We start from the raw sequence: 15,280 nt of genomic DNA on the forward strand, positions 1-15,280 counted from the left end.
ATTAGCCGGGCATGGTGGCACATGCCTGTAGTCCCAGCTACTCGGGAGGCTGAGGCAGTAGGATCGCCTGAGCCCAAGAGTTTGAGGTCGCTGTGAGCTAGGCTGACGCCAAGGCACTCACTCTAGCCTGGGCAACAGAATGAGACTCTGTCTCAAAAAAAAAAACAACAAACAAACAAACAAAAGATAGCAAAGAAATTAGAACTCTTGTGCTTTTCCGGTAGAGATGTAAATTGTATAACCACTGTGAAAAACAGTATCCAATTACTCAAAATATTGATTATAAAATTACTATATGACACAGTAAATCTACTTTTGGGTATGTACCCAAAATAAGGGAAAGCAGAGTCTCAAAGAGATATTTGTACACCCATGTTCGTAACAGCATTATTCACAGTAGTCAATAAATGGATGCAACCCAAGTGTTCATTGACAGATGAATGGATACACAAAATGTGGTACAATGAAATATTATTTTGTCTTAAAAAGGAAGTAAATTCTGACACATGCTACAACATGAATGAATCTTGAAGACATGCTAAGTAACCTAAGTCATATATAGAGGACAAATATTGCATGATTACACTAGACGCATTTAGGGAAGTCATATTCACTGAGAAAGAAAGTAGAATAATGGTTACCAAGGGTTGTGGGGAGGGGGTATTGAGGAATTATTATTTAATGGCTATAAAGTTTCATTTGGGGATGATGAAAATTTCTAAAGATGGATAGTGGTGATGGTTGCACAAAAAATGTGAATATGCTTAATGCCACTGAACTGTATACTTAAAAATGGTTAATTTTATGGTATGTATATTTTACCATAAAAAAGTATGTTACCTTCAAATACAATTGGTTTTGCACTGTATTATAGATTTTCTAGAATTTCTCAGTGGGTGCATTAATCTGCTATGAGCTACTGCGGCATAGGCATTCTAATTTTATTTGAATATCCTGAAAACTAATTTTGTTAACCTCAGTTGATGTTTATCAAGTATGTGCAACTGTGCTTTAACACACAGGTCATTTTGATAAATGCTAGAAATAAAAACACAAGGAAAACATAATCCCTTCTCTTTCAGAACTCAAACCACAGGGAGAATATCCAGTAATAAATGAATTGTAATTCATTGGAATAAATACATTAATAAAAGAGAAATAATCTGTTATGGAAACAAATAAGAAGGAATAGGATACATTATGGGAAATATATTTGTGAAACAATAAAACTGTTGCTGTAATTGGATCATAATTTACCAGAATGTGGTTTAGAATATGAAAAGCATTTTTGGTTAAGCTTTTCTTTGGATATTGACAAAATAGGATTTGCTTCTTAAGAGTTTGAATGTAAGCAATATGAGAAAAGATTTGGATGTATTAAAGACAGTGAGAACATTTAGGAAACTGATGTCATAGTATAGGCTGGAAATGAAAGAAAAAGAAACTGAATTAAAACGATAGCAGTAAAGATAGACAAAGGGGAATAGAATTGACCAGGTCTGCAGTAGATTTTTAACATCAGGTGCAGAAGATTGAGATAATTATGCCTGTCAATTTATGGAACATTGTACTTACTGTATCATCGGTCCCTTCAAACTGCCTCTCTTACTCTTTACTATTAATTTTTTATTCATTTATTTATTCCTCAATTTCCTCTTATTTATATCTCCATTCTACTTTTGTTATCAGCATTTGCTCTCTCTTTACAGTAAACAATTCTGTTCTTTCTAGTGATTATTTTCTTCTTGTGTTCTTATAAATATATTGCCTCCGTTTTATGCACACACTTTAATTTATATAAATATTCTATTTCCTACATTTTATTTTCTAAGTAATATTCTTTTCTTTTTTTTAAAATTCCATCATCTTTGCTGAGTATACATCTACTTCTTTGCTTCACATGGCTACATGATACCTGTGGTGTTCATGCATTATACTTTACACACCAACTTTTCCAGTAATACATGCTTAGTTTTTATCTGAATACCAGCACTCCCAACACATATGCACACCGATAAACCATGCAAACCCATCAACAAATACATTCATAGGACATGGCAACTGATTTATTGTGTGACTAAAAAAAAAACATTGACAATGACTCTGAATTTTGTACTAACAGCTAGGAAAAGCATGGATAGTGAAGCTATATACTGCGATAACTTCTCAACAAATATGTCACTAAATATCATATTTTGTCTCTTAACAGTTTTCTAAATGTACCTATATTTAAAAATTTAAAAAGCAACAATTCTAAGCAGCTGTTATCAAAACTTTGATTTAGTGTTCATCTAGGGAAGAGATGTTTCTTCTCTGGCTTTCAGGCAGATAGAAGCTAACCTAGATCTGTGTTATTTGTCTGGATTTTAGAAATCATACATAATTACTGTTGTTTAAAAACAAATATTTTAAGAAAGTCTGTAATAATTGAATTACTCTAGAGGAAAGCTTGCAGTACAAGTATTAAAAATGAAGTGCTTTCCTGGTGTTGATGGTACTTCTTTGTCTGTTTGTTTTTAGTCAAAATTGATAAAGCTAGATATTTTATTTATCTTTTAAATTTTTTATTTGTAATTATTATGGGTGCATAATAGTTTTACATATTTATAGGGTACATTTGATATTTTGATACAGGCATACAATATGTATTAATCAAATCAGAATAATTGGAGTATCCATCACCTCAGGCATGTTTTAATATCTTTTTTTGTGTTAAGAACATTACAATTCTTAGTCATTTTTTAATTATACTCTAAGTTATTGTTGATTAAATTATACTCTTATTGTCACCTTGTGCTATCAAATATTGTTCATTCTATCTATCTATATCCAATTATCTATTTTTGCACCCATTAACCATCTCCACTTTATCCCCCTCCCTCCTTGCCACCCTTCCCAGCCTAGGGTGACAATCATTCTACTCTCTGTCTCCATGAGATCAATTTTTTTTAATATTCAGTTCCCACATATGAATGAGACATGCGAGATTTGTCTTTCTGTGCTTGGCTTATTTAACTTAAGATAATGTTCTCCAGTTACATCCATGTTGTTGCAAAAATGGCAGGATTTCATTCTGTTTTATGGCTATATCATATTCTATTGTGGGTATGTACCACAATTTCTTTATCCATTCATCCATTGATAGGCAATTAGATTGATTCCAAATCCTAGCTATTGTGATGGTACTTTAACAGAGCACTCTTTGGAGGAAAAAAAATCATGTTAGAATTGGTAATACGAATATCCTCTTATCCTGATTTTCTTCCCACTTGGCAGAAATATTAATGTGTTGATTTCTATAATATAGACTACCAAGTTACTTTCATTTTTTAGTCTTACCTGTGCCTTAACAATGCCTGTGCAGTTATCCAGGCTGAAGCCAGATGAACCAATGGCTGGACAGAAATGTGGCTTAAAGGATAAACACCCTTTTTCACCCACCCTCAAAACTCAAACAGTATCTTGACTTTACACATATTCCTAGCATCAAAACTCAAATTTTCAATTTGACAAGTTAAAATCCTCATAATATTTATCACGAAGGAAAACAGAACCCATTTTTCACTATGTTTCATAAGAAATTTTCCAAAAATAAAGACTAAATAGAGCACTAGGAACAAAGTAGATACATATTTTAATGAGTGTCAATTTAATTTTTAAAAAGTATTATGGAGTTACTGCATTTCAATATAAATATTTCTCAATAAACTAAACATTACAACAGGGAGCTGGATGGAGCAGAAAGAGGTGTCGAGCTGTGATACAGAGACACAGCAGCATCAAATAACTCCACAAAGGGATCTGGAGCTAGAATGGCCCTTGAGAATTGTCCAAAGGTGGAATATGATAGCTGGGTCTTTATACTCTCACATTGTCACTCAGTTATGTAAGCCTTTACAGGCGTGCCTTTGGAAAGATGGGTAGAGGCGTGCCTTTGGAAAGATGGCTCTCTGCAGCTGACAAGGCTGGCAGCTAAATTTTCTGCCATTGGTGCTCCCAACAGTTGGAGCAAACCCTTTGTTGAAGTGGAGTTAGGTGCCTTATCTGGTGGCATGACCCAGAGCCTCATTTCTGAACAGTCTGAGCCTTTCTCAGGCTGCAGTGAGTGCACTTTTCCATTTACTGACAAAATTTGTCAAGGAAGTTCTGTAGGTTATGGGTCAAAAAACTGACTCAGGATCAAAATTGGGCCAGGAATCATGACTTTTTATTGAGACAACTGCCTTTAGCTTCCTGTTCACTTATGCTTAATATGTTTTGATGATGCAAACTAATCAGTACCTTTGCTGCTTAAATATCTGTTTACCACTATGGATACAAAGACTTATTAAACACCTCCACAACTTTCTGTGGGTTGTACCCCTGGTTGTCCCTTTAATCCAGCCTCTCCTTACCATCGTTGTGTTCACCTGGCTTCTGGATGCCACTTGGCCTCTATTGTGTCAGGGTTCTGCCATTCCCATCGCTACCAATAAGCCTAGTTTTATAGTAGCATTTTCTTCCATCAGCTCTGACCCAAACAGAGGTGGTTCCACTGGACTTCTTGGTTCTTGTATTCTTTTCACCAGTGATTTCTAATGCCGTTGGTAATTGGTATATCATCTGGGCTTTTCCATAGATCATATTCATTCAGTGGGTTTTCTGATCATACATAGATGATCCACTCCAGCTTAGCCACTTCCCTGAGACTTTCATTCCCTCTTCCACGATCACCATGACAATTCTGGCATTTTAACCTAACTTAACATGGGTCCTCCCTTTTTCCATATTTCTAGGAGCCATTCGAGTAACAAGTGTGGATCACTTCCTAGGGTACTTAACAGATGTAAAGTTACATATGTCAGGAGAGTACCCCCAAATCCAACCTTATATTCTGACTACATGATCAAGCATTATCAGAAATCAATCTCACCCCTATTCTCCCTCATCCTGCTGCTATTAATCTTGCTGGCTGAGTCTTGCCAGTCCTTTGCAATATAGTCCCTTTCTCCTTATCAGGGACAATACCTACACATCTGGTTTATGTTGCAGCTAAACCCTAGTTTTACAGAAAGTGGCCAGGAGAGTAGATGAAGGGAGGTAATGAGGGGGCATATATGGACTTTTGTGAGAAAGGTTTCTGCCCTAAATTGGGAGGGGTAGTCTACTTTCTAGAAGCTTAGAGATTTTAGTGGCTATGGCAATCCCTGACGGGGCTTAAAGCTAAAGACTACTCATCCACAGTCATTCCAGCAAGGGGGTGATAGGTCCTTCCTTTAATGGTTCTCTGGACAGAACATCCCGTTGTGTGCCAGAACCAATGCCAGAAGGAAGGCAGTAGAGCAATCAAAGACAAGTGGATTGGACATAGGGACTGGTCCATTATGAACAGTAGAACTTATACACCCAGGATGAGATACAGATTTCTGCTAAATAGAGATGATAACAATTCCTTGAGATATGTGAGAAACAGTTCCAGTTGAAAGATGATTAATTTTTTTAAAGAAATGCTTGGTTTGGGATGCCTGTGACATTTTAGAAACTATTAATAGAAGGCAGTAAGTAATTGAATGCCTTTGTCTAGAATTCAAAAGATAAATCTGAGTTATAAAATTCTGGTTGTAAAAAAAAAAATTGGAACTAATGATGAGCAAAAAGATGTGGTACCTGCCAATAAGCATATAACCTGATAATCAGAGGCTAACACAAAAAAGGATACGGACTGGCACAAGCTCTGGTAAGGCTCTCGAAGGGAATGTGTATGGTGTTATTTCAAAAGAAAAGGAGAATTCTGAGCTTATATGAGAAGATGCCTTCAGTAGGATATATACAAATTTCCATACAAAGGATGAGACAGAGATAACCAAATGAAAGAGGACGAGGGTTGGAGAGAGGGAAGAGTATATGATTTTGATTGAACTAAAGGAATGTTAGCCATGGTACCAGATGAGATCACCAAGAAGAGGTAGGAATGTGTAGGTCATAAAATCTGTTAGAATGGATTTAAGTGTTCTAGTTTTATACTAGGAAGTGGTTCAGGAAAAAGAGAGAGAGGAGAGGGATAGAATTTGTGGGATCATGATACTGAAGGAAGTGTTGGAAAAAAAATCTGGGGAGGATATTCATGCCCCTGTGCCTCAGGAACAACTAGCAACAGGGACATGTTGCCAACAGAAATTAAGCTTCTTTTTTATCCTTCTGTGACCTCTGTTATCCTAGGCTTATTCTCTTTCACTGCAGATCCTCAAATAGTTTCCTATACCTAACATATGGTCACAGTTTTCAGGTTTACATCCAAAGGGAGAACGATTAACTGATTATTTTTGTTATTATTGTCCTTAATTCAAGAAATTCTAGGAAAAGAATATGATCTGGCTTGGGTTTCGTTGATGACTCTTGCTTGAATCATTTGTGGTACACATGTCAGAATAAGGTAAAGAAATGGCAGTTTTTGTGGGAACCACATCAATGAAAAAGGGTTGGAGAAGGCAGAAGGGGAAAGTTCCCACAGGAAGGATTCCATTACAGGCTGATGTTGGTCTGTGATACTTGATGAACAAACAAAACTCAGGAAGAGTGCCATGTGGAAGTATAATAAAGTATACTAGATAAAATATAGAAAAAATAAACTTGTGTTAAATGTTTCCCAAATGAGTGCTTACCAGGAATTTATTGGATTAAAGAAATGGTGCTAGACTACATGTTTTAGAAAATAAAAAAATCTGCCCTCAGAATTCAAGGGTGAAATAATAGATGGAAATCTATAGCAACCTTCAAGGAAACTTACAGGGTCTTTTGAGATTCAACTGAGAGATGACCCATTGTATTTCTGCATGAAAGGTTCTCCTTGATGTTTGGAAGGAGCTTCAGACATTAAAACCCCAAGGGACGTTTTTACTCTGAGAGGCCCAGTGTTACAGTCTTATAAACGCAATAAAGCACAAGCCAAATCGCCGTGGAGATTAGATTTGTGAACCATAAAGCAACCCAACACCAGAAAACTCTTATCAATAGTACCACTGCCTAATCCCACAGAGAGAATCAGCTTGCTCATGTGTGTCTTCATGAGCTTTCTGTCCTTTCTATATTGACATTCACCTTAGTCCCAGCTCACAAGAATATCTACAATTTTAAGTTGAACAACTTCATCTTACCTGCTCCTGCTGTCCAACTTAACTGTTATAAATACACATACAACACACATAAATACACACATCCATACACATGCAACTTAATTTTATGCAATGAATATATTACAAAACCATTCATATGAAGAATGTAAAAAAGTGAAATTTTTATTTTCAGGAAACATATTTTTAGATTCCTTTAACACCGTCTATGGGGGTACACATATCAATAGTTTGTTCTGAGGACTTCATTTCATGGAAGACTTTATACTCATTCCAAACTAGAGTTTTGTCTTGTCAGACTTCTCTTTTCAGAATACCATAATGCAGGTCTGAGCCAAATGAGAACTTTGTGCTGGTGAATGAAATAGAGAAAAATGCTCAAAACAAAAAGCAAATATTTTAAGAAAGAAGAGATAAAAGTTAACTCAGAAATAGTGATGACGACTAATTAGGACAACCACACTGGGGTGACATAATAAAATAAATTTAACTTGCATTTCCTATCCGTACAATAGCCTGGATTGACTAAGAGTGAAAGTGCTGGACTTCTGTTCTGGCTGAGTGGCTTATTAGCTGCATAAAAGTCACTTAACCTCATTTATTTTCTGTTGTAATAAAATGAGGAAAAGAATGAGTCTATTTTCCAGGGTTGTTGTCACATGCTATATAGTCTCAATATCTGCTAAAGTGCTGTATGAACTCAGCTATTATGTTTAGAGCCATAGTTAGGGTGGAAATTAAAGATGTTATCTTAACAGTCTGGAAAGAATTCTTAGACATGACCTTACCATGAGGAGTATATTTGTGGAGTTATCATACCTTAAGGTCTTATCCTTAATTTGAAGATCCAGAAATTTCATTTTGTTCAAGGCAAGAGGCGATCCTCCTTATAGGGACTAAATTACTGGCAAATATCATTTGCAAAAACCAGATGTGTGCTCAAGATTACCTGTCTTTCTCACTTTGTACTAACAATAAGAAATAAGATTCATGAAACAGATCAAATTTCTAGCAGTGTTCAGCATATGATTCCCGGTATTTAAAGATAGCCGGAAAGCCAAATTATAACAGAATTCTGTGCTACCATATATATATAGGCTCTCAATAAACATTTGTGGGGACATGGGAGCTTATAACTCTTTAATCACTTCTTTTTGAGCCTCCATAATAAAAAATGAACCTCCTTTTTAATAAGTCTTTCTTCAGAGTTTATAAAATATAAGTGATTAGCCCAGAATTTCCACAGTGTATTTAAAGGGATGTTATTCCACCTACTCCAAATGATGGGTGAGTGAGTGAAGGCCCATTAGATAAAATGTTTGGAGACATCTATATTAAATAAAGAAGTGTGTTTCTTTACTTCAGCCTTCTCAGAATGTTTAGTATGTTAATGTGTATTATGAATCTCTGAGTGGGAATATATCATACAATGTTTTCTTAAATTTATTTTAAAAAGTAACTCTTTTTTCATTGGATCTATTATAATTCTGGTGTTCTGTTAAGCACAGTTAGGAAAGACAAGCATGCTCATAGTGAAGCTTCAGGCTTTATAACCTTGTTAAAAAGATTAACATATGGAAGTTCCTCAGCCACCCACTTACAGATGGCAATCTTTAGGGTACAGAACATTATTATTAATCCATTACTTATTATTTTCCTTAAGTCGAATGCCTGAGGCTTTTTGCGTTAGTCTCCATTTACCACCAAGAAATATGATTCGTTTATAAGAGCATCCTCGGTTTTTCTATAGCAAACCACAACCACTGATTTTATCCCCAGGTGTAACCTTAACTTCAAGTTAAGGTGGATGCTGTTTCTTCCATGCACATTTAAGGTTGCATTATCCAGTTAATATGAGACTGAGCAACACCAGGATTATTTTCCTGATAGTGATCCCAATGTCCTCTGGGAAAATATATTTTTCTCAAGAATATTAAATATAAAATGTGTGGGTATTTCAAATGTTCCTACTGTATTAAATAGCTATGATCTGGTCTCCATTTTTATCTTATGTGAACTTTATAAACACACACATATTTATGTATATTTTATATATATATATATACACACATATATTTTGCTCTATTGTTAACTAAATTTTATAATTTTACCATTTTTATGTCAAGTTACAGGGTACTTTGGGCTGGTTCCTTACTTGTAGTCTTGTTGGATTTATTACTGCATCCATTTTTACTCCATATACTGAATCACTGTGATCCTATCTGCCTTATCAGATTAACATATTTTTATTTTTTATTTTATTTTTATTGATCAAATTTTATCCTGCATGATTTTTTATTAAGCAATTATAGATGGTCTGTGAGGTTAGTGATATGTGGATAGTTAGAATAAGAAGGAAATATATATAGAAAATACATAAGGGAATTGTTTTATCAGTAGAGGAAGTTTTGGAAAACACATTGAATTTTATTTTATTATACTTTTGGAAAATCATACATGTAGCTAAAAGAACACCAGTACAAGTAAGAGGAACAAAGTATAATATTTGTTGTCACGTTTAATAGACAAATATATTTAAGATTTTCTCTTATAACTCTGACAATTTAAGATATGTGAATTGTGAAATTTGAACAACTATTGGCAAAGAGAAAATAATAAATCATGTTTCAGATTATAGTTATATTATTAACTACGATCTCTAAAAACGTTTCCATACAAGTTGAATTAGAGGTCAAATTCCTAGGTCTATCAATTTGTTACCACTGTAGAGTTTATTTCCTAATAATATCCAGGAATAAAAAGGCCAGTTAAACTGAAAATAAAATATGGGTTTACGGCAAACAACATAGTAAAAACACACATATAAAGTAGGTTGTCAGCTTATGTTTTGCTTGTTTTTTCTCTTATGGTTGGAGAAAAACAGCTCATTAAAAAGTATAGATATAATCGGCATAAAACAAGTGAGAAAAAGAAAATGTTTAGGTATTTTAAAGAGAACTTCCTCTTTAATTAGGAGTTGAAAATTAAATAGATTTTTTTTATTTATTTAGCATACATTAAAGAATAAACAGCCAGTCCTACATTTATACAGGGGAATTCTACTTTATATAATTAAATGAGATGTAATTATTTATATATCTGAAATCATACATTATGTAGATTATATAAGAAGATAAACATTGAGTTTAAGATTGAAAACTTTCAAAAACTAAATATGCGTATAGCATAAGCAATAACACACTTAATTTTGGATGGCCAGTACTCTTATTTCTAATCAACCTGTCAAAACATTTTTAAAATTAATATTGAATTGGAGATTACATTGTGATAGAACTTATTTCCATTGCCCTTAGATAGTCTAACAGTGACATTAGGTATTTCAATAGCTACTCCATGGGGAATATTTCAGAACACTTCCTTCTGGGAGGCATTGGAGTGGCCAGTCACTGTGTGAGATTTAGTCAACAAAATCCTCCTGAAACAAAATAATTTTTGAAAGCGCCATGTTACATTATATGTTCTAATTAATATTCTCAGCTTCCTGAATTCCAAGAATTTTGTCTCCACCTCTGCTACCACTGCTTGGGGTATTCTTTAAATCTCTGAAAATTCTCTCACCTTCAAGATCTCAAAATCCACAATTTCATTTTCTGATGATAGAACTGTCCTAACATTTGTCATATTTCTTAAATTCTACTGAACTTGATCATTAATTTCTCACCATTTGCCATTCTTTAACCTTGTTCTAGTTTGGTAGCCCAACACTGCTTCTGGCTTAACTGGTTACTACTCAATAAGAAAAATAATGGTCAACTATTTTAGGACATTATATTTTGATAGCTTAGAATGCTACATTCCTATGATTTTCCACCATTCCTTTCTAGCAAATCCTCAGTTTGGAATATCTCTGTTAATTCTGTCTGTTTCTGTTCTCAGATAGGTATAATGTTGCCAAACCACACTGATTAGAGCCAGTAAATTGAAGACCATGTAATTTAAAGTCTAAGTCAGAGACATTGTTTATTTTTGAAAATGAAAGAGGATACTAAAAAAAACAGTATAAACCAGCCCTGTCTCAGAGAATCCAGAGTGTGTCTTCACCCCACCAAAAGTATGTGTTTTATCATTAGAATAAGTCTTCAACTCTGCTTGAAATTAATTCATTCATTCATTTTTGGTTGGTTTCCTATAAGGCATTTCCAGTGTCAGCTTTGAGCTTCTTCACTTGCCTCCAGAACTAATTTCCTTACTCTTATCCCAAGTTTAATTCAGTTAAGATCCATTACTTTTTCTGTGGAACAATCGAGACCTAAAAATGTCTTTCTTAGTAGTTTCCTTTAGTCTAGCTTAAAAATATTTTAAAAGTCCTTCAATTCTTAATTAAAGTCCTATTCATTCTTTCTTTCTCCAAAACTTTTCTACCTTAATTATCACCTATTACTAATACCTTCATGTTATACTACTTCATTGGCTTTCTTTTGTGGGAGATAGTGCAGGGTAGAGGGGGAGACCATCATCGTGTCTTTGTTTTCCTCATATACTGATCACAACTTCCCTGACTATATAAAATACCTTTTCCACCCACAGACCTAGTCATCATTCAATAATTCTCCTTTGTTTTATATACATCTTCCCACACTGGGCTTGATTACCCACAATGATCGATTCAAGTATTCCTTGATCAATTCTTGCTCCACTACCCCTTTCTACAGATGTGCTGGTTGATAGAATATGTATCTGCATTTTGCAATGATACCTCAGTGTTAGAAAGTGAAAAGCTAAATATACTTTTGGCATTGAGCCTACAAATTTTACTATTTCAATTTTTAAAAATCACTACATTTCCATATTTATTCATGGTTATGAAATCTTAGATTAATCTTAAATGCCCTCCTTTTCAGTATCTCCAAATAAATTACTGAGTCTGTAGGTTGTTCTTTCACCACACTCTTCACGCTTACTATAAAGTTGTGCATTATTGCCAATACTTTTGTCAGTTAGCCCTACGCAATCCTTCTGCCAGATTAATTTTGAAGCTTAACTCCAACATTGCAAGCCCTTGAGCCATTTAATGACTTTTTTAGATTTCTTCTTTTGGATGATAGAAGGATAGAATCCCCTTATCTTTAGCGAAGTATATACATACTCCTTAGCTTTGCATTCATGACTTTCCTTTCTCTGGCCCCTAAACATATTCTCAGTTGTTTTCTCTCCCAATATTTCAAAGTAGAAACCCCATAAATTGGCCAGATCATATGACATGCTATTTCCTAAATGTTACCAGCATGTTCATTCGTTCCACTCTCCAAGGACCTCTCCTGTTGAAATGCCACATTGTCAAGGCCTTTGTCGTAGCCTTTCATGAGAAATGATTTATTCTCTTACCAGATGTAAAATCTCCTCTTTTAAACTCCCAACAACACTCTGTTGTTACTTGTTTTATTCTGTCTCATAAACATTATTCAGGCGCTTGTTTTATCCTCCTCATAGACTGTTGTTTTATAAAGAACAGGACATATGTTAACTCATGGCTTGAATACTGGTACATCATGTTGACTAATATAAACCATTAATTAATTGTTAAAATTGTACAAATGGGACTATTTGAATATTATAGAATTATTTGTATAATTGTAATGTAAAATATTACTAGATCTCTTGGCAAACAAAATTGTTCCAATAGTCAAGTAGTAAATATCATTATACCTAATAAATAGTTGAACTGACTGATGCATGCAGAAAGTAAAGGATTCATTCATGGATAAATCCTAGTCTCTTATAGAGCTAGGAGAAGATACCAGTCTTTTATAATCCTCTTTTCATTTTAAATAGAGCCCTCTATATGCATGCAAAGTGCTACAACCATTCATTAAGTAGATTCAATCTCTCATTTTCCTTACATCATCACTGATTTGAGCTCGTTTTCTCAATTTAGGCCTAAGAAAATTATGGCCAGATATTCATTCTCTAATTAACCTAAAAGTGAACTATATTTCGTTGCTTGTAGGATGGTATGGGAAATCTGAGAGTCACCAAGAAGGGAATCCGACTTGAAGGTATATCTGAGTTTCTACTTCCATTGTATGTGAAAGAAATTCATTCCCGAAAGGTATGTGATCCTGGCTTTGGCTTACTGTAAAACATAATTTAGAGGTTATGTTTTAGACTGAAAAGGAGGATGGAATCCCCTTATCTCTTCAGCATGTATTTAGTTTCTTAAGCTAAAGACCTCTGTGTAGAAATCACAGCAATAAAATAATTAAAAAACAGGGGAGAAGGTTAGTTTCAAACTGACAAATCAGAAAACCATTTTGAACTGAACTGCAGTGTTGCTTTTGTTAGTCTACAAAATTCGCCCCTCTGGTTTTGCTGGAAGTTTAAAATACACAATTACAGTAATTTAAAGGGGGCGTTTGATAGATTTTGAGTAACTTTTGCAAAAAGCACTGATTTGAATTAATGATTTTAATTCAATATATTATACATCTCTTCAGCTTTAATGAACATGTGTTTTCTAGCAGAGATGACAAATTATTTTAATTTAGAAATTAAATTTATTTCTGGATATACATTATTTAAACAAGCCAGAATATTTATCCTTCAAATGTCTGTGTGCGTGTGTTATATGAGTTTAATCACTTAGCAGCATGCTAGAAATCAAGATTGTAGCTGAATCATGTTCATTTTGGCTTCAGTGTATTATTTCTCAAAAGGTAGTAAGTATTCTTGGGTACATCAAAATTTTACTAGAATCTTTCAAATCTATTAGACATTCTCCTGAGATATATATGTATTTGTGTAAATAAATTTATTAAGGCAGAAATAATGGAAAGCTTGTTATATAAAAGTTGGAAAAATATTATACTTATTTCATACATGTTAAAATCTACTTTAGACTACAACAATGTTTTCATATTACCAATATAAGATGTTAGCAAGTGGGTTGTATAGTAAGCCATAATTTGAATAATTTGCTTCAAAGTTTTTTTCCTTTAATATCAAAGTGAAAACAGAACAAAAGATTGTTTTTCATAAAACTTTTAATTGGTATAGTTATATTAATGTTAAATTTATTTTTTAACATGGGAACTGACAAGACTTCACTAATATACTATACTGACTGCACTCTGGTACTGGAAATTTTATTTTGACACTACTTTACTTTCTGGAGTTTGATCAGACAAGTAACACTATAGACAGATGTATGAATACCTGACCTTACATGAGTAAACTTTAAAAAAACTATTAAACTTAAAATAAAAGTTTGTTTGGTGCTTTTGCTTCCTTTTGTTTTTATGAAACTGAGAAAAAAATAGCATGCTTACGCATGTTAATTTCTTTGCTTGATTGGAAGTCATCATCTTTCATGTTTATTTACTGAGATCTTCCTGTGTTTGGTGCTATTAAACAGTTTAATATGTGAAGGAATGAAATTTATATAGGGAAATCAAGAAATTTCTTAATGTAGGAAGAATGTGAAAGTAATATAGGCCAAAATTTCTTTGAAAATGCATCTTATTGGTAAGTACAGGGACAGCAAAGATGATTTAACTCTAAAGCCATTTAGACCAATTTGTAGTGGCTGCCTGGGAACATAATTTAAAGGACTGTAAAGCCCTCTCCCAGCAGGCAGATCACAGAACTTATCTTTTCATCTGGGATATTTTTGAGAGTATAACAACAGGTGTAAGCTAGATTTTCCTGAGATATGGGGATATGTCTAGATTCTATCCATAGACCACATAAGGAAGAGTCCACTAACTTTATAACATTAAAGCCATTGGCCTTCCTAACCATCCCTGGGAAGGATTACCTCAAGTTCATGCGCATTTCCCAAACCTATCACATTGATTGATGACTATATGCTCCCTTTCACACCCCAGCCCTGCTGTATGACCTTCCTACGTCTTCTCTCGTTGTTTCCGTCCAGTAACTAGGAAGCATGGCAAAGCGTAGGCAGAGGGGCACATCAGCAGTCAGACAGGAAATCTGGTTTGAGAACAGAAATAAAAGGAGACTCATTTACTCCTTGGGAAATTTCTCCACATATACACTACAAAAACAAATCATAGACTGTTGTTTTATAAAGAACAGGACATATGTTAACACTTGAGATGAATACTGGTACATCATGTTGACTAATATAAACCATTAATTAATTGTTAAAATTGTACAAATGGGACTATTTGAATATTATAGAATTATTTGTA

The 15,280-nt window shown here is 34.0% G+C and overlaps 1 protein-coding gene across 2 annotated transcripts in view; it reads left to right on the plus strand.

The window, feature by feature from the left end:
• The window catches only part of SGCZ (sarcoglycan, zeta), a 1,069,593-nt gene that overhangs the window by 895,698 nt on the left and 158,615 nt on the right, over positions 1–15,280 (plus strand). The window contains exon 3 of one of the 2 annotated variants that reach the window (XM_012640949.1): positions 13,078–13,179. The exons of the other annotated variant lie outside the window; for it this stretch is intronic. Within the exon in view, the coding sequence (XP_012496403.1) occupies positions 13,078–13,179 (102 nt within the window). The remainder of the gene's footprint in view (positions 1–13,077; positions 13,180–15,280) is intronic. 2 annotated transcript variants of the gene reach the window in all.

Source organism: Propithecus coquereli, unplaced genomic scaffold (genome assembly GCF_000956105.1).
Source record: "Propithecus coquereli isolate 6110/MARCELLA unplaced genomic scaffold, Pcoq_1.0 Scaffold159, whole genome shotgun sequence".
Classification (NCBI taxonomy): domain Eukaryota; kingdom Metazoa; phylum Chordata; class Mammalia; order Primates; family Indriidae; genus Propithecus; species Propithecus coquereli.